The sequence below is a fragment of the Xenopus laevis genome, chromosome 9_10L (genome assembly GCF_017654675.1).
Source record: "Xenopus laevis strain J_2021 chromosome 9_10L, Xenopus_laevis_v10.1, whole genome shotgun sequence".
Classification (NCBI taxonomy): Eukaryota; Metazoa; Chordata; class Amphibia; order Anura; family Pipidae; genus Xenopus; species Xenopus laevis.
In genome coordinates, this window is record NC_054387.1 from 34,945,102 (window position 1) to 34,966,199 (window position 21,098).

Genomic DNA, 21,098 nt, shown 5'->3' on the forward strand with positions numbered 1-21,098 from the left:
ACCGAAGAGAAGAAGATGGCACCTGTGAACTCTGCTGGACAGAATCTGTCCTACCCTACTACCGAAAAAGATATAGATCTCTTTCAGCTGATTACAATGAGGCTACAGTTCAAAGGGAGAGACCCACGGTAGATACCCCATTTCCCAGTTTCTAAAGTGGCCTTAACTCACCAAGTAGATTAATCTAACCAAAAGACAGCAGTTGAGTGGTCAATTTCATTTGGTCTCCAACACTCCAGGCATAAACCTTACAGGTAATTTATTCCAGTTATTAATGTGAACCTGGAAAGCCCCCCCCCAAGCTAATATAATAGCAAAAAGCAATTATGCATGAAATATAGTCAGTCCAAAAGAGCATATACAATGGCTGTGGGTTCTCAAGGTGATACTGCAGGGAGCAGTCGAGTTCATGCATGTAGTTAAATGAACATCTGCCTTATCACAAACGGAATATCAAAAAAATGAATGTTTAATAGTGTAAATACACGAGAGAAATAGGAATATTAAAGGAGAGATCACATATAGAAAGAACATTTTGCAGATGAAAGCTGCATCTGATCAAATCAAAGAGAAAACACATGTAAACTTTTCCCCTTTGGTAAATCTGATGCACGTTGCCAATTTCACATAGGTGAGCAGTGAATGTTCTTTATAGGAACCCTGGTATTGGTTGTGGGCAATAGAGTAGATACTTATTCACTGCAACCAAAGCATGACACCTCTACTTTGCTTCATTCCACCCCCAAATACAAACACAAAACACACACACTAGTAGGACCATTTTTTACCACCAGCAGACCTTCCACTCCCTCTAAGCTGCACTAAATCACTCTAGTTTTCCTCTTTCTTAGCATCCTTTTTTGCATCCTCCTTAGCATCCTTTTTTGCATCCTCCTTAGCATCCTTTTTTGCATCCTTTTTTGCATCTTTTTTCGCCTCCCCTTTTGCATCTTTTTTGGTTTCCTCCTTTGCATCCTTTTTCCCCTCGCTCTTTGCATCCTTTTTGGCCTCCTCCGTTGCATCCTTTTCTGCCTCTTCCTTTGGCATGTCAGGGATCAGGATAACTTTACCAACATTTTTCTTCTCTTGCATTTGTCTCATTGCATCACCCACCTAAAGGGCAACATAAAGAAACCCAGTGAAGCACCATTACACCAATAGCTATGAGTGAAGATCTAGCCAGCCTAACAAAAACAAAGGACAAAGTTCTGGCCTAAGAGGTAAAAGCGTGTTTCAGTTAAGAACCATCATTAATGGTTTGATTGGCTGATGACAGAAGTTGAGAATTATGGCTTAATAAGAGCCATGTCCCTTTCCTACGCCAAGACAAACTCTTAGCAAAACATCTGTCGGCACTTCAGCACAATTACCTAGTGTCATAATACAGGGATAAGTGCAGTGGGGTACCAAAGTGGCCACTGATGCTGACTGATAAGGCTGATGTAGTTGTAGCTTGTGCATACACTTCTAGCCAGTAGGAATGTGGCTCAGCATTCCAGCACAATTTATTTCCTGAAGAGTCCACTATTGAAGAATGATGAAAAATCATTGGTAATTGATCTATTGCAGCATATGTGAAACAACTGCAGTTATATTTACATAGGAAATGGTATTCAAGGTATGTAAGAAGAAAAAGGGCTATGCACAGAGATGCAGTTATATGCAAGATGATGGCCACAGGAATAGGAATTGTTCCATTCTGCTCAGCTGGTTCTGATTCCTGAAACAATGCAGCAGGAATCAGCTCTTCTCCAGCTAAGAACACATGCACAAAAACCTGCATGCTAAAGGAGACCATTTTGTGTGAAAAACAAAAATGTACCAGTATATTATACTCTTAAATATAGCAGGAATGTGCTTTAAAAAGGTAGTGTTTCAGGCTGATTTATGGAATATTTCTGCAAAAACCCTACTAGTCTTGCCCATCTGTTTCACGTCCTGCTGCCTCCTTTCCCAGGCTGTGCAGGGAGCTGGCGGCACTCAGTACAATGTATTGTAGGATACGTACCAATCAGCAGCTAGGCTGACCAGATAGGGAACTGAAGCCTGTCTTGCTTGTGTGACTACAGGGCTGTGATTGGCTGTCCCCCTCATACTGTGCTTTTGGCAGGAACTGTTCAAACACGCCCACCCTTCATTTGGACATGGACCGTAACAGATCCATACGGAGCTCAAATGGGCATTTTTGAAGATAATAATCTTTAGCCCCAAGTAAAACCAACACCATATATTATTCTTATTGCCTACAAAACTACGTTTTTAATCAGTCAAAACTTAATTTGGGAAAGTTGCTTAGAGGTTCTCTTTCAGTAAGTGAAACTTTACTTAAAAAAGCATTTACATCCCCCAGAATACTAGTCAGGAATCCTGATACCACTTCTATAGTACTTAAATAGGATAAAGGATGCAGTAGAAGTGTTTTAACTATGTTGGTGCAGTGCAAGTACATTAATAATACGGATAGGATTATATAGCACAAAGAAGTCTGTGAAGCCTTTAAGCATAATGGGGGCCATAAAACCACCTGTATGACCATATCCAGCCCACAAGCCTCCAGTTGGACTGACCTGATCTAAATGAAAGGAAAGATACAACAGTAACAATGATAGTTACCCCACTGTTGGTTCCACTTACCTGTTCAAAAGAAAACATGGTGTCAATTTTGGGCTTTATCTTGCCCTGCTTGTAAAGATCCAGCAGTGTTGACACGACACTTGTAATCAACTCTAGTTCTTCATCGAGGTGCCCCAGGTGGAAGCCACATACCGACTTGTTCGCACTTATCAGCTGCATGGCAGTTACGCTGAACTGGTTCCACCAGGACTTGGCCAACGCCATAATGTTTTTCTTTTGTCCAGTTAACAAATTGGCTGCCCCTAAATCACAACACAAAAAAAGCCTTATAAGAAGGAGGGCACTGGCTGATGTGCAGTACTAGCAAGCATAAAACATACATTCTTCTATTTATTCATATGTTTAGAAATAGAAAACACGAGCATCTCCTTTTAAGAGGTTTGACTTTAAATTAACTTTTAGGGTAGAACTACACTGGCGATTTTTCCTGCGATACCTCCCGTTCCGACGCAACGAGACTAATCGCAGGCGTCATGTTGGATGCACCAAATCTAATGTAAGTAATATAAATGTCGCACATAGAAGCTGATTGCATCCGACACGACACGGCTGTCAGAATCGAATGCTGCATGTCGGGTCTCCGACAGTCGTGTCAGATGCAATCAGCTTCTATTTGTATTACTTACATTAGATTTGGGGCATCCGACGTGACGACTGCGATTAGTCTCATTGCGTCGGAACGGAGGGGTTTTCCAGGTAAAATCCCCCGTAGTTCTACCCCGAGTGTGATGTAGAGAGAGATATTCTGAGACAATTTGCAATTAGTTTTCCTTTTTTATTATGTGTGGTTTTTGAGTTATTTAGCTTTTTATTCAACAAGCTCTCCAGTTTGCAGTTTCAGCAATCTGGTTGCTAGTTCCTAGCAACCATGCACTAATTTGAATAAGAGACTGGAATATGAATAGGAGAGGGTCTGAATATAAAGATAATAAAAGTAATGAAGAGTAATAAAAAGTAGCAAACACAACAAATTTGTAGCCTCACGGAGCATTTGCTTTTAGATGGGGCCAGTGACTCCGTTGCTTCTCCAGTCTCCCTCCCTGCTTGCACGGTCCCTCTCTGGTCTCGCTCCCCCCGTCCCTTCAACACACTCTCTCACTCCCCCCTCCTACTTTCAATCCCCAGTCTTGTTCTCTGTTCTACTCCCCCATCTCTGATCTATCTCCTTAACCTGCAACTAACGACATAAACCATGGCAAGCAAGAGGGCAAGGAGCAGAATACAGCAAAGTAATTCAAATAAAGGTACTTAGCCCCCCCAAAAAAGAGGAAAACATAAGCAGAAAGCTGAAATCAGCGGGGAGGGGGCTTGGCAAAAGGCTTTATGATATAATCATATATACTCTGACAGCACTGAAAGGAATCACCACCTCAATACACTCAAAAGAGACTTCATTAACAGGAGCTACAACCCAAGGATTGGGTCCTGGATCAACACATTCATAACGCCACCAGGATTCCCAGGAGTCAACTTCTACAGTATAAAAAAAACTTGAAATAAATCAGGTGCCTCCACAACTAAAGACCCTTAGAAAAATAACCAGGGATCTACAGGGTACACTTCATAAGGATGAGAGGCTCAAACACAAACATATTTCCAGACCATTCAGCGCAACAACGTGCCGCTAGAAAGTCTTAAGAGGGGCGTGGCATGAACAGTACTTCTTGCTCCACCCCAATACCTGCCCACCCCCCCCCTTCGCTGTTTGCTGATGCTCCCCGCCGGCTCTCAATTAGGAAAGTGGCTGCAGAGGGGACATTTGCGTAACTTAGAGTTAGCAGAGGACATCTGCGTAACCTAGAGGAAGCCCCCTTGTTCCCCAGGATTTATGGCTAATTATGTGGATTATGAAATGCTTGCACCAAGTCAGAAACACAAACAGTTGCTGGGACATTAGACCTACCTTATCTGGCTGTCCCTTGCATGTCCCCATGTATAGCCTCACACAGAGATGAACATACCTTTTTTTGAACTATGAGCTGAGTGGTGTATATATTTCAGAGAACACCACAGTTTCACTATATTCAGCTTGAAATAGCATACTAAAATGGCTAACATGGTACAACAACTTTACCTGGAATTCTGAACTTGGTGAGAGAAGGTCCAAAACCGTGTGTAGGAAAATAACATTTGGAGCCTGAATCGAGCACACTCTTAGGGCTAGTCCACACGGGGAGATAGCCCTGCGTTTGCGGTCGCGGCGACAAAGCGCCGCGCCAGTCGCCGCGACCGGCGCAGGCGACAGTTTTGTATGGGCGCCTATGTAAAAACGCCTGTGCTAACCACACGAGGCGATGCGCTTTTCAACAGTCGCCTGAAAAAGCCTGGCGAGGCATTTTCAGGCGACTGTTGAAAAGCGCATCGCCTCGTGTGGTTAGCACAGGCGTTTTTACATAGGCGCCCATACAAAACTGTCGCCTGCGCCGGTCGCGGCGACTGGCGCGGCGCTTTGTCGCCGCGACCGCAAACGCAAGGCTATCTCCCCGTGTGGAATAGCCCTTATACTTCACTCTTCAGCCCACCACAACAAATCTCATTCACTGTGAAACGCCTGTGAGCATTCCACAATGGATACTGTATTCCATGTTCAAGTGTATTGTTTAGCAATGGCATGTGAGTTTCAAGCCTGGGATCAGAATGTGAAGGTCTCGAGTTCAAAAATACTATGTTCCCGGGAACAAGTTGGAACTTAATGGGGTAGTTTACAGCATTTAAAGTGATAGCATGGTAGTTTTGGAATAATTCACAGGCTTGGAGTTGTATCTGGTTGCTAAAGTTTACTTAACCTAGCAACACAACAAGAGTTAGGAAGTCAATACAGAAGATGAAAAGGAAAGAAGCAACTAGACCATATACACTTGTGCTGACCCCCCATACAGCTGATCGACTCTACGTGATAAATCGGAAAGGTCCCTTTATTCTGTAGTTTGTTCTGTGAGGAAAGATCTAATGCCTTCCTTTAGGATCTATACAGCAAAGCCTGCAGAATGCAAGCGATCAGTTTTCTAAGGGTTATTTACACAGATGTCCAATAAAATGTATTTGAGCCTTTCTTTTTGCACTTACCATATATCACCAGTGTGCCCATAGGTTTTAATAGGTTAAAGGCTTTACAGGTGTCTGTTCCTCCGAGGGGATCCATGACAATATCAACTCCTAGAAGAAGAGGACAGTGTTTTTAGTGCTGTATATACATGGGAAATTGATATGTTTCTGTAGCTGTATAGAACCAGCACTATCTAAACAATGATTGGCAGGACAAGTAGAGAACAGAATCTCAGATCCAAGTGCATCATGTCCTTCTCTTCCCCCATCATGAACCCAGAACAAGTGAAAGTGAATGAAAGGCATGGGCAATAGATCATGGCTCTATTTTGGGTGAAGGGCCTGGATAAGCAGGTCCATCCCTGCCCTGGCACTTCCCTCAGTACATGGTTTGCTCTAACATTGCCCTGATGTTAAAGGAGAAGGAAAGTCCTTACTTGGGGGGGTGCCAAAAGTAAGGCAATCGCATTTATTTACCCGAAACCATGAGCTGGTGCACCTATCAGGAGAAAACTGTACCAGGACTGGATTCTTCCAGCGAGCACCACGGAGCAATAGTTTTCCTGCTTCTTCTTACTTCCTGGGGCAGAGGCATGATCAGTAGAACAAAATAGTTTGACTTTTCGAAGAAAGAAGAAGCAGGAAAACAATTGCTCGGTGGTGCTCCCTGGAAGAACCCTGGGCCTGTGCAGTTTTCTGCTGATAGGAGCACCAGCCTGGGGTGTTGGGTAAGTAAATGCAATCACTTGGGGGTGCCTAACTTTTTCCACCCCCAAGTGTATCACATTTATTACCTTCTCCTTTAATACATGCAGCAGGGCTACACTCTACTGGCAAACCTTACAAGTAGTTATGTGCCGTCATAAAAACTATAACCCACACCTGATCTTAACCTGTCCATAGTGAACACACACCAGTCTGAGCCCAGTGGGAGGGGATTGACACTGGAAATAGCTGAATCCCCACCCACTCCAGCAACCCTGAACTTGCCCAACCCACAGGTATTGGAAAAAAAAAAATTATACACAATATAATCTATACCACTGGGGAGTATACATGAATCTACACCCACATATTGTATTTATCCTTCCCAATATCTGAATAGGTATATTGTAACATTGTTTTACAGTAGCAAAAGAATATGAACAAAACAGAAACTAGCTGTTTGCATAGATATTCAGTCAGTGGGAGTGTCAGAGCAGGGTATGGTTCTTCCTAGCCGTATACACAATCAGTACCTTTAGGGGAGACTTTCCGCACTTCCTCAACATAATCATTGCTCCTGTAGTCAATGGGATGCAATACCCCATTCTCCTTCAGGTTTTCATGCTTTGATGCAGATGCGGTTCCAAATATTGTAATGTTGTCCACTGTTTTACAGAGCTGAACAGCTGCTGTGCCCACGCCACCTAGGAAGATGAAATATATTGATGAATGGCGGCCATTAGCACAACAACCAAAGTACAGTTCTAAAATAGACCATTCGAAAAGGCGGGTGGGTCGTTTTGGTAGCCGACTGGGATGGGATAGTGTATAACAGTGCTTTATTAGCAGGCTCATGCAGCCATTACACAACAGTAAGCAACTCTAACACCACAAGCTGTATAAAAAGAGTGCACAGTATAAGTCTTGAGCACAATGACATCTACAGGTATAGGGGCACAGATATACTCCTACAGTCCGTATATTCCATTCACATCTTAATGACAAGAGCACTGTGGGAACTAAAAAGTAACATTTATATGTGTATGAAACATTGAAATGGTTTGGAAGGAGAGCTTTTAAAGGACAGTAGCGTAAAAAAATGAAAGTAATAAAAACAGGTGTGTTTGCTTCAGAAACATTACTATGGCATATACATTCCTAAAATCAACCTAAACTGCAAGCAAAGTTCACAGCTCTCCATTTACATGCCTAAATTATCCTAAGGTTTTATCAAATGGGCAGAAACAGCACACAAACCGTTTTCAGCCTCTGCTAAACAAACCCCTTTAGGTTACCAAGACTGACAGACTGAATTATTAAAAACAAATGTGCAATAATTTCAAAGTGTGATCTTCAGTTATCCATTGGTTTGAAGTGCAGTTAAGGGTCAGGGCACACGCTCAGATTAGAGGAGATTAGTCGCCCGGCGACAAATCTCTCTTCAAGGCAACTAATCTCCCCAAACCGCTTCCTGTGGCTAGAATGTTAATCGCTGGCTGGATGGCACTCAGAACACTTCATTTTCTGAAGTTGCCCGAAGTTTCCTCAAGAGGCAACTTTGGAAAATGAAGCTCTCCGAGTGCCATCCCTCTGGCGATTTACATTCTAGCTGGCGGGAGGCAGTTCGGGGATATTAGTCACCCAGATGAAGAGGAGATTTGTCCCCGGGCGACTAAACTCAACTAATCAGAGTGTGTAAATAAACCCCTCCCTTTCACCCTTTGTTGACTGTATTATTTCAATTAAAATACTTCGTTCTTTAGATTTTAAAATGGGTAACTAGATCTTTCCACAAAATGGTTTAAAACTTTAAGAGCATCTTATCTTTTCCCATAATGCAGCATTTTTCACAGAATTACAGCATCGCTGTGGTTGCAAAGGGATGTTGAGCTGATGCGTCAAAATGAATGCAACTTCACTTGCAATTGCACAGAAAGTTTTCTAAGGCTGGTTGGCGCCCTTCCCGGTGTTAGGAACAAGCGTGACTATATGGAAGTGTATGAGGAAATATGCACAAATGCAACTGCACTTCACTAGTATTATCAGTATTATACGTTAAAGTACAAAATATTATAATATTACAAAATGTTTCTTCTGATTTATTTAAAGTTCATTTAATCTAGAAGAATGTCACTCTGTAATGAAAAACTCATTTTGTTACTTTATGGGCTACATACAGACCAGAGAGGATTTAGCCCCCTTTTAATAAAAGCAAGCTTTTTGAACAGATGAATACAGATTTATGTCAGCTGTTCTTTATATTTCTTGGAATTCACATTTTTTGCTCTGACTGTGTGGGAGAATAAAATGCATACATTGTGTAACAAATGGGGAGGAGAGAAAATGGGTCCGCATTAAGTGTCCATGGTATAAGGTTAGAAAATCATTTTTCAGGTTAGAAATGGACGTTTCATTCTTTTAAATAAAAAAGGAACGTATACAAGTGCCTTGCAAAAGCACTCAAACCTTTGACCTATTCCTTTATTTTACATAACAAATCCTACCACTTTAAATATGTTGTGATGTCTTTATTTTAAAGCATGAAAAATAAAAATCAAACACAATACAATGTGACTTGCATACGTATTCCATATGTTTTGTACCAGCTTTGCACATGGACTCAAAACAGCTCCTGGACTTCCTTCTAGGCAGATTTGAGTACAGTATTTTTTCTGGGGAGTAGGATGATGCTAGTGCACCAAAAAGAGCTACAGATTCTCAGATGAATCCAGATTAGGACTTTGCCCAGGCCGCTAAAGGATATTCAAATGTTTGCTCTTTAGCCATTCCATTGCTACTTTAGCCTTCTGTTTAGGAACACTATCCTGCTGGAAGATATTTGCTCAACCAACCTTACCTTTCTTTAAGGGTCCACACGAGCAGCTTCGGGAGATTAGTCGCCCCAGCGACAAATCGACTATTCTTTGGAGCAATCTCCCCGAACTTCCTTCCCCCTGCCCTCCGCTGGCTAAAATGAAAATCGCCTGTGGCAATGCGCACACGGCGCTTCATATTCCGAAGTCGCCCGAAGTATCCTCGCGAGGCCCGAAGAAGAGGAGATTTGTCACTGGGTGACAATACTCCACGAATCTGCCTGTGTGCCCTGACCCTAAGCGGTGGTTCACCCTTTAGCTAATTTTTAGTATGTTATAGAATGGCTTATTTTAAACAACTTTTCTCCAATTACATTTTTTTTTTCTTGTTAATACTTTTTTAATTATTTGCCTTTTCTTCTGAAACTTTCCAGCTTTCAAATGGGGGTCACTGACCCTATTTAAAAAAGCAAATGCTTTTATTCAAATCAATTTATGGTTTCTAGGATAATTTGGTCCCTAGCAACCAACAGTTTTATAAGAAACCAGACAGTGAAATTCTCCCTTCATTTACTTGCTTTGTTTGTTTTGGATAGGAATTGTCAGATGGTCCCTAACTGCTGAGCAGGGAAACATACTTATGAACAGCAGGGGGAGCCCCCGCCTTACTTCCCAGCCATGCAGAACTCAAGCAGCTTTGTTTATGACGATCCCTAAGCAGCCCAGACCACACAAGATGGTGACCCCCTGTAGCCAACTTTGAAAGCATAAATCATTTGTTTGATTAGGATTGTGGTGCAGTAAATTCAGGTTTATATTTAGGGGCACATTTACTAAGCTCGAGTGAAGGATTCGAATATAAAAAACTTTGAATTTCTACTTTTTTTTGGGTACTTCGACCATCAGATAGGCTACTTCCACCTTCGATTCGAACTAAAAATCGTTCGACCATTCGATAGTCGAAGTACTGTCCCTTTGAAAAAGACTGTACTTTGCCACTTTAAACCTACCGAGCTACAATGTTAGCCTATGGGGACATTCCCCATAAGCTATTTCTGATTGAAGAAAAATCTTTCGATCGATCGATTAAAATCCATCGAATCGAATGATTTTTACTTTGATCAATCGATCGAAGAAGTATTTGCGGTAAATCCTTCAACTTCGATATTCGAAGTGGAAGGATTTTACTTACAGGGTCGAATATCGAGGGTTAAATAACCCTCGAAATTCGACCCTTAGTAAATGTGCCCCTTAGTATACAAAATACAGCATTTCTAGCCTTATTCTATTTTAGACTTTACATGCCCTTTAATGCTAAATTTAAATCAGAGAAAGTGTCACCTGCAATCCCCCAACATATAAATGTAACTATCTCTAGAAGTCGAAGCTTCTTTCTTTATACAAAGGCTAGATGCGCTTGGCGAGTTTGGTAGCCCAGGATATCACTAGGATCGTATGACCAGGCAAACTACTGCAGGAAACTCTGTGTTTAGGTAAAGGATATCCTTTGACATGTCCTTTCCTTTCTGTTGTTTAAAGAAACCTCTGATGGAATACTGTATTTGAGGGCTAGTTTTTCCTGCAGGGAAAATGGAATTTATGTGCTCAATAAAAATGCAGTTTCACAGACTATCATCAGCCTTTAAGCTGTTAAATAATGCTGGGTAGGTGTAAATAGTAAAATCTGCTATGGAGCCTTGGTGCCTAGGTTTATTTTTGGATTGTATTTGTTCATAATCCTTTAAACAAATCTGATAATTGGCTATATATTGGGTTAAACTCATTACTCCAACTAGAAAGTGGCCCCCAGAGGTGTCCACGTGGATCAAGTTGAAATAAAGCGGCATAAAGTCTCCTTTTTTAATAAACCTCCCACCTACAGTATTTAAAATATATCATGCATTCATAGTTAGAATGTTTCTTGTTGTTGTATCCAAGAGCAAGTGGGAGAAATCCTGTCAATTATTGTAAATGATAAACATTTTGAACCTTGAAATCTTGTCAAAACTACAAGATAAGCAAGGATTTGTCCTTTAACATTTTCATCCATTATTTGGGGTATCTAATTTTAAAATAGATCAGGCAATTTGAGGTTTCTCTTCGGGTTCTTTGATACACAAGCCCCACTTAGTGTGTTTACAATGAAAACTATGTAGTGTTTGTATTTTGGGGTATCTACATTCCATGTAATTTTATGCATACGGTATAACCACGGTTTTAAATTTTTCAGCGGACATAAAAAATAAATTGGAGTAAAATCTGAGAAATGGTAAAATTAGGAAAATGTGTTAAAGCAATATACTGGTTTTGCACTCATAAGCGGTTGGGGAAAAAGGTCCTGCAATATTTAACTTATGAGTATTTTATTAAATCCACTAAATGTAGGAACGTTTTGTGATACAAAGAGACATTAGGGGTCATTTATCAACACTGGGCAAAATTGCCCCTAGGCAGTTACCCATGGCAACCAATAAAATTATTCCATTCATTGTTCTACCTGCAGCTGCCTGAAAAAAAAGCCAAGAACTGATTGGTTGCTATGGGTTACTGCCCACGGGCACATTTGCCTAGTTTTGATAAATGAGCCCCATTGTCCTTTTGTACTGTTTAGAAAGTTTACTATCACAATATTTACTACTCAGTGGGGGGGTTTCTTTATGGCTAGTGGCCTTTGCAAAACACAGATGCTATATTGTTAGTAGGGGATTCATAGTCTGAAGTCATTCCACACACTTGCAGTGATTATACACAAATGGTCCAATTCAAAAGACACATGTATGTTTTGTTTTTAAAACCAAGAACAGGTGGGACATAAGATACTGTAAAGTTGGATAACTTAAAGATTTTTTTGTGTGGTAGGGTACTACAGCTCTATCCTAATATAATGGCAGTTGTAGCAGTGGTGCTGATTGGCTCCCCGGACACTAGCTAATCTCCCTTTACCTCAGGGGATTTCATTCAGGACAATATTGTTTCATTGTGTTTAAAGGGGTGGTTCACCTTCAGGTTAACTTTTAGTATGTTATGTTTTTATGGTTTACAAATGATTTGCCTTCTTCTCCTGACTCTTTCTAGCTTTGAAAAGGGGGTCACTGACCCCATCTAAAAACAAATGCTCTGTAAAGCTACAAATGTATTGTTATTTCTACTTTTTATCACTCATCTTTCTGTTCCGACCATCCCCTATTAATATTTCATATTCTCACTCAAATCAATGCATGGTTGCTAAGGTAATTTGGACCCTAGCTACCAGATTGCTGACATTGCAAACTGGAGAGCTGCTGAATAAAAAACTAAATAAATTAAAAACCACAAATAATGAAAACCAATTGCAACTTGTCTCAGAATATCGCTCCTTACATCATACTCAACCTTTACTCGAAGGTGAACAACCCCTTTAAGGGCAGAGACACACTCCAATATTCGGGAGATAAAGTCGCCCAAAGACAAAAACGCCTCTTCTTCGGGTGACTAATGACCCCGAAAAGCCTTCCCGCCAGCTAGAATCAAAATCGCTGGTGGGATGGCACTCGAAGTACTTTGTTTTTTGAAGTAGCCCGACGTTTCCTTGTGAGGCAACTTCGGAAAATGATTCGCTCCGAGTGCCATCCCGCCGGCAATTTACATTCTAGCCAGCAAGAAGGCAGTTCAGGGAGATTAGTCGCCTGAAGAAGAGGCGATTTGTCGACTGGCGACTAATCTCCCCAAGTCTTCGTTTGCATCTCTGCCCTAAGTGTTTGCAGCAAGGACTGTTTTTTGGGTCCCACTACAGGCAAGGACCTAGAAGCAGTGTCCCCCGGCAATTGGAGAAATGCGTAGTAGGGTTTCTGTACTGTGCATTCAACAACATGTGTGAGAAAAGGTGCTGCCTCTTCTCCATGGCAGCTCTGCAGCAGAAGGGGGAGGGGGGGAATCATTTTTGTGTTTTATATATACACATATAAGCATCCTAAAACAGGCCCCTCAAGTACTGATATAGAAATATGGCCCGGTGTGCATTTTATTTTACTACACATATTATTTGGATAAAATAGAGTCTACGGGAGATGGCATTTCCTTAATTCCGAGCTTTCTGGGTAACGTGTTTCCGGATAACGGATCCTATACCTGTATTAATTTATGGTATTGCCTTTTCAATAACTTTAGATGGTGACAAATGTAAAAGACTCTATGGCCTTTGAATAAAATTCAAAGCCTTAGCAGAGATCAAGAACCCAACATTTGCACTTTACTGGTGCTCAGTGATGGAAATTTAGATGTGAAAGTAAGGAGAAACTGTTTAAACAAACAGATTTATTTATCGTTCACTTTGGTTTTGAGTTTCTTTGTAGCCAGATTTAATTTTCCCCTGGTGAAACAAAGCTTGAACCCTGAGAGGAAGAGCTGTTCCTGGAAAAAGAACAAAGGTTATTATGGACAGGAAGAGCAAAGGAAGGCTGCGTGGCTTGGAGCTACTGGAGGCACAAGTGATGTCACTCTTTGGAATTTACTCTTATAAAGAATGTAAGAATGTAAAGGTTAGAATCGAATCATTTGAAACCATTAACAATAATACTCAAAGTTTGTAATTAGCAAACAATGTTCAAGGCAGTTGTATGGATATGAAGCTCAAGGTGTGTGCAAGGTATGTGGCACAAGCCCTTTCTAAAAGACTAGTTCCAGGTACCTTCTAGGTAGCCTAAATCTGCAAACTGTTCCATAAGAAATGAACAACAGGATTTTTTCTCGTTGGCTCGCAATGTTTTTATCTCCTGAATTAAAATGACAATTACCAGTAGCATCACGCTTAAAATCATTAAGAAGACATACCTGCGGCCATGTGGATCAGAACACTTTGGTTTGGTCTCAGGTTTCCAAAGTGAAACAGAATCATGTAGGCAGTGATGTAGTTCACCAGAAAGGCAGCCCCCTCTTCAAAACTCATCCCATCAGGCATGAGAAAGGTGTGGTTTGTTTGGATAGTAACAAGTTCTTGCCAGAGGCCAAAACGATTAAGGACCATCACCTTGTCACCAACCTGGAGATAGATAAGACAGTACATTTTTCAAGCTCACAATTTTAAAGCAACAATTCAAAATTACTTACAGTTAACTATACGGTCTTTATTCCCTTATGGATATATGTTATTCGATTTTTAACAAACAGTCTGGTTTATATATTGACTGTCCATGTATTTGCATGTTGTGTAATAACTCCACCCCATATACTATATGCCCAGCCCAACATCATCCAGTACCCCAGCCCATATCCAGGCAAAAGGTGGGAACCATACAATATGTATATTAATAAGTCAAAGTATATTTATACCCATTTATTTTCCACAAATATATTTAAAGGAGACCTTAACCCTAAAAATTATTATGGATAAAAATGCCACATTTTAAATACAGCACTTATTATACTTATAGCACAAGCCTAGAGTTTCAGTTTCTCAATAGCATCAATGATCCAGGACTTCAGACTTCTCACAGGGGGTCACCATCTTGGAAAGTGTCTGCGACACTCACATGCTCATTCTTATCAAGCAGAAAACGAGGTTGGTCTGTAATATAAGCCAATGCTACAGGGCTGATTCTTAAATTATCATGCTAGTTGCACTGGGTTCTGTGCTGCCATGTAGTATTTATCGGTATTAATTACTAATCAGACTTATATTGTGACATTTCTATTCAATTGTGTACTGTATATTGTGAGTTGGTCCCTAAGCTCAGTAAGTGACAGCAGCACAGAGCATGTGCAATGAATCAGCAGAAAAGAAGATGGGGAGCTACTGGGGCATTTTTGGAGACACAGATTGTGGTTGCTTTGGCCTGGTACAGAAGGACAAAATATAATGTACAACATTTCTAGCTACTTCTTTGGTTCAGCTTTAGTTCTCCTTTAAAGGAGTTGTTCACCTTTGAGTTAACCTTTACTATAATGTAGAGAGTAATATTCTGAGACAATTTGCCATTGGTTTCCATTTTTAAAAGACATGTTCTTCTATACAAACAGCTAGCAGTAGTAAAACTCTAAATAGAGGAGTGGTCATCTATTCTACCTATGTGTCATTGTTGTTGAACAGTCACACAGTAGTTGAGGCTGAAGAGAGACACTTGTCTATTTAGTTCAACCTTTTTGCCTAACTGCTAGTTAATCCAGAGGAAGGTGAAAAATCCAATTTGAAGCCTCTCTAAACTGTTGTATTGTCTCAACTTGAAAATAAAAAACAAAATGGCATCCAACCCCTTCTTGAAGATATCTAATGTATCTGCCAGCGCAAACACTTCAGGTATAGAGTTCTACTTCACAGCTGTCACTATAATAAACCCTTTCCACATCTTAAAGGGGTGGTTCATCTTTAAGGTAACTTTTATCATGTTATAGAACGACCAATTCTAAGAAACTTTTCAATTGGTTTTCATTATTTATTTTTTTGTAGTTTTATAATTATTTGCCTTTTTCTTCTGACTCTTTACAGCTTTCAAATGGGCATCGCTGACCCCTTCTAAAAAACAAATCCTCTGTAAGGCTACAAATGTATTGTTATTGCTACTTTTTATTACTGATCCTTCTATTCAGGCTTCTATTTATATTCCAGTCTCTTATTCAAATCAATGCATGGTTGCTAGGGTAATTTGGAACCTAGTTACCAGATTGCTTAAGATGCAAATTAAAGAGCTGCTGAATAAAAAGCTGGGTTTTCATTTGGAAGGGTTGAACTTGATGGACTTTGTCTTTTTTCAAACCAATTAACTATGTACTAACTATGTAACGATTAAGATCAATACAGACCATATACAGTTATACAGCGTATCAAAATCACCTTTCACTCAGCCCCCCCCCCCCATGGTGCATTTACATAAAGAAAGAGCATTTTAGGATACATATAAGATGACAGGAGCAGGGAACATTTATGATATTATTGTGTTAAGGACTAATTGCTTTGTGGGAAGAAGTTTTTGCAGTGTCTAGTGGTTTTAGTTTGAATACTGCGGAACCTTCTTCCAGATGGCAAGAGAGAGAACAGAGAATGAGATGGTTGGGAGATGTCTTATCTTAAGATCTTTGCTCGGCGTATAATGTGTTTCCGGTAGAGTTGGGAGATGGATGGGAGAGGTTCTCCTATGATCCTTTCTGCAGTTTTCACAATCCGATGCTCTGTGACAGTGCAGTTTCCAAACAATAGCGAGATGTAGCTGCAGAGAACACCGTCGATGGTGCCTCGATAGAATGTTGTGAGAATCGATGGGGGAAGACTGGCTTTCTTTAGCTTCCGTAGAAAGTGGAGGCGTTGTTGAGCTTTCTTTGTGATAGAGTAGGTATTTAGGGTCCAGGAGAGGTCGTCTGCCATATGTACTCCTAGGAACTTCACACTGTTGACTATCTCAACTGGGGAGCCATCGCAGTGGTAGGTGAGTAGCAGAGTTCTTTCTGAAGTCAACAACCATTTCTTTAGTCTTTTCAACATTTAGGGTCAGGTTGTTGTTCTAGAACCAGTCTGCCAGATGTCTTACTTCTTTCCTGTATGCAGACTCATCATGTTTCCTAACAAGACCTACTACTGTTGTATCATCTGCAAACTTAATGACGTGATTTGCCAGTGGTTCTTCAGACGGTTACTTTTTTATATGCAGGAATTTTATCAACAAACTTTTTTATTTCTTTAGGATGGTATACTGTACATTCACATTACAGCATTCAATGGGGCTCATTTATCAACACTGGGCAAATTTGCCCATGGGCTGTTACCTATAGCAACCAATCAGATTGCTGCATTCATTGTTCTTCTTGCAGCTGGCTTTATAAAGCTAAACCAAAATTACAGGCACAGGGTATTGCTTACAGCCAGCAGTAGTACTTACTAAAAAGGGGTCTACTCAAAAGAGTACAACAAGCACAACAATGGTGATCCTCAGAGTATTTCTTTAATCTTTATTTATGCACAATGAAAGGCTCCATTGAACACAACAGATTGGGCAAGTCTTTCTTTAAATGAGAGGGAAAAGAAGTCAAAAAATATAACACCCAGGACCTCTGCTTCAATGGAAAGATTCTTCTATGTAAAGGATATTGCTTGTACCAACAACTGCTTGTGGTGGAGGGCTGTAGGTCAGAGAATCTGTGCATAAGGAATGAAGGTGTGAAGACTCCCTAAACAAGATGCCGCCAAGAATTTCACAACGGTCTCTAGATGGTCAATGTTGGCTGTGGCTCTCTCCATCCGTAAAGTTGCTGGCTTTTAAAGGAGTGTTTACCTTTAAGTTAAAGGGGCTGTTCACCTTTCAGATAACTTTTAGAAAGACGTAGAGAGTAATATTCTGATTTTTTAATTTTTTATTAGTTAAGGTTTTTAAATGATTTAGCTTTTTATTCAGCAGCTCTTCAATTTGCATTTTAGGCAATCTGATCAAAATTCCCCTAGCAACCATGCATTTATTTGAATAGGAGACTGGAATATGAATAGGAGAGGCCTGAAATGAAAGAGGAGTAATACCAATTAGCAATAACAATACATTTGTAGCCTTACAGAGCATCCGCTTTTTAAAAGGACGATGCTTGTTTGAAAGCTGCAAAGAGTCACAAGAAAAAGGCAAATAATTATAAAACTACAAAAAATAATGAAAACAAATTGAAAAGTTTCTTAGAATTGGTCATTCTATAACATACTAAAAGTTACCTTAAAGGTGAATCACCCCTTTCACTTATAGTATGTTATAGAATGAGCAATTCTAAGCAACTTTTCAATTGGTCTTTATGATATATTTTTTATAGCTTTTTAATTATTTGCGTTCTAACTCTTTCCAGCCTTCAAATGACGCCCATCTTAAAAGTAAATGTATTGTTATTGCTACTTTTAATTACTCATCTCTCCTGATCATATTCCAGTCGTATTCAAATCAATGCATGGTTGCTGGGGTAATTTGGACCTTAGCAACCAGATTGCTGAAATTGCAAACTGGAGAACTGCTGAATAAAAGGCTAAAAAACTCAAAAACCACGTATAATAAAAAATGAAAACCAATTGCAAATTGTCTCAGAATATCTCTCTACATCATACTCGGAGGTGAACAACCCCTTTAAAGAATAGCCCAGGTAGCAGTTACAGAGCACCTCAGCAGTCACTTATTCCATATTCGGAAACTCATTATCCAGAAAGCTCCAAATTACAGGAAGGCCATCTCCCATAGACTCCATTTAAATCAAATAATTAAAATGTTTAAAAATATAATTTTTTCTTTGTTATAATAAAACAGTACATTGTACTTGAGCCCAATTAGGATATAGATAACTTTTATTGAAGGCAAACAATTCAATTGGGTTTAAATAATGTTTAAATGATTCTTTAGTGGACTTATGGTATGTGATCTAAATCACAGAAAGACCCCATATCTGGAAAACTCCAGGTCCCAATCATTTTGGATAACAGGTCCCATACCTGTACAAGCAATTCTTCTGAATTAAGATTTCACTTTCTACTTTTAACAGTAATTATATGTGGCACGTGTTTGCAGTTACCTATGGAGTCTTACATGCAGGATTTTTCCTAGCATTTTTGAATTACAATATGGAGTATTTGTTCTACACAGAACAGGGTGGTGCACTTAGAAAGACCCGGGGAATGAGAAGTCTGAGCAGAAATGCTAGCCAAGAGTGGTCCCTGAAGCAAAAACAATGTGTTCCTGAAGGCCATAATGATAAATAATTGGTTCTTCAGAAAGGGTGTGTGGAAGATAGCTGGCCAGCTAGTAAAATCACTGCAGAAATATGTATTGAATAGGGATGTGTTTCATAGGCTGCACCCAATGACTCGATATTATTGGCTCTTGCATCTGGTACTTTGTTAATAACGAAAAACTTCAGTAAGGATAATGTGTTCTATGGATGAAACTACATTAAGGAGAGAGGTTATGAAAGCTGAAAATTTTTTTTTTCCTGGTCCTCTATCATCAATCACCCTGTTTCTTAACAATGGGTCCCCAGATGTGTCTAAACTATAGCTCTCAACCATTCGTCAACATATAATCAAGCGTAAAGCATGCTGGGAATGAAAAGGGGTATAAGTATGCCAAAAGAACCAGTTGGCTTCCATGTTCCTTAAAGAGGAACTATTGTGAAAATGTAATATTAGCTTCAGCATACTGAAATAAGAAACTTTCTAAATACAATCAATTAAAAGTTCAGTGCCGTTTCTGAAATAATCAAGTTTATTTTCTATTGATGCACCGAATCCACTATTTGAGAAAGATTCGGCCGAATACTGAACCAAATCCGAATCCTAATTTGCATATGCAAATTAGGGGTGGGAAGGGGAAAACATTTTTTACTTGTTGTTACAAAAAGTCACACGATTTCCCTCCCTGCCCCTAATTTGCGTATGCAAATTGGGATTCGGTTCGGCCTGGCAGAAGGATGCAGCCGAATCCTGCTGAAAAAGCCCGAATCGAATCCTGGATTCTGTGCATCCCTATTATCTTCACTATTCCTCTCTCAGCATCTGTTTCTCCTCATTCTGTTTGCATTCAGGAGTTGGGTGTCAGATATTAATTGACAGTTAGATCCAATATATCTTATAGGGGGGCTCCTTTTGACTAGAAGATGTATTAGAGCTCACTATTAACACCAAAAATCATGTCTCTCTACATGCAGAATTTTTGCAAAAGGCAGTTTTATTTTGTTAGATTTTATTTGTACTGGAATCAGTTATTTTAGTGAGTTCTAATACACCTGCTAGGAAAGGGAGCCCCCCCTATAAGATATATGGATCTAACTGTCAATGAATATCTGACACCCAACTGCTGCATGAAGACAGAATGAAGAGAAACTTATGCTGAGAGAGGAATAGTGAACATAAACAGTACAGAATTGTTAATTGATTGTATTTAGAAAGCTTCTTATTTCAGTATGAAGAAGCTTGTATTAAATTTTCATTTTCGCGACAGTACCCCTTTTAAGGCTCCTACAGGCTTTAAAAGAAAAAAAAACATTCAATCCCCACATAAGAATACAGGAGTCAATTAACCAGAGTCTTCTCTATTGGGACTGTTCCCATGAGAGCACAATGAATGGTGATACAAATTTGCAAGTATATCTGTGTTCAGCTTTCAGAGTGCTCCCGTGGGTACAATCCCCATAGAGAGAGGGTCAGTTAATGCCTGTATTAACATCAATTAAAATCTGCTTTAGGGAATGAGGTTTGAGATGGGAATGGATGCAGGTTTGAAGGATGCAACATTTAGATGGTGCCTCTATAGTCAACTCATTCTATAGGGTTGCAGGACTAATTTAGAATAATAGCCAAAGATAGTCACAATTAACCCCAAAAAATAAATTCAAAATAATTTTAAAAATGATTGCCCAATTTCAATGTTGAAAACGCTAATTTAATGCTACTTTAGAACTATATTGAAATCTAATAATGCATTTACCGTGTATTAATACAGGTATGGGCAGGGCCGCCATCAGAAATCACGGGGCCCCGTACAGCAAAATTTTCTGGGCCCCCTGGCCCCGCCCACCGCAGAACCCGCCCACACCACATTAAAAATTCCACACCGACACCAGCGCTAAAAACATCATCTTTCTATTCAGGTCCTCCCTTATTCATATTCCAGTCTCTTATTTAAATCAGTGCATAGTTGCTAGGGGGATTTAGACCCTGGCAACCAGATTACAGAAATGGCAAACTGGAGAGCTGCTGAATAAAAAGATAAATAAGTCAAAAACCACAAAAAATAAAAACCCAATTACAAATTGTCTCAGAATATCCCTCTCTACATCATACTAACAGTTAATGTAAAGGTGAAAAACCCCTTTAACTGACCTTCAAGCTAGGCTTTTTATTTCTTTAGTAATGCTGCTTATGGTTCTATTAGAAAAATTAAACTTTTTTTTTTTAACTGATAGAATAAGCAAACAACA

General features: G+C 39.8%; 1 protein-coding gene across 1 annotated transcript in view; it reads right to left on the minus strand.

The window, feature by feature from the left end:
* Positions 1 to 453: 453 nt before the first annotated feature.
* vat1.L (vesicle amine transport 1 L homeolog) overlaps positions 454 to 21,098 on the minus strand; it is a gene marked incomplete at its 5' end in the record, with an annotated part of 34,560 nt that continues 13,915 nt past the window's right edge. Inside the window, 5 exon segments of the mRNA NM_001092503.1 lie at positions 454 to 1,113; positions 2,635 to 2,876; positions 5,701 to 5,790; positions 6,918 to 7,088; positions 14,007 to 14,214. Of these exon segments, the coding sequence (NP_001085972.1) occupies positions 832 to 1,113; positions 2,635 to 2,876; positions 5,701 to 5,790; positions 6,918 to 7,088; positions 14,007 to 14,214 (993 nt within the window). The 3' untranslated portion in view covers positions 454 to 831.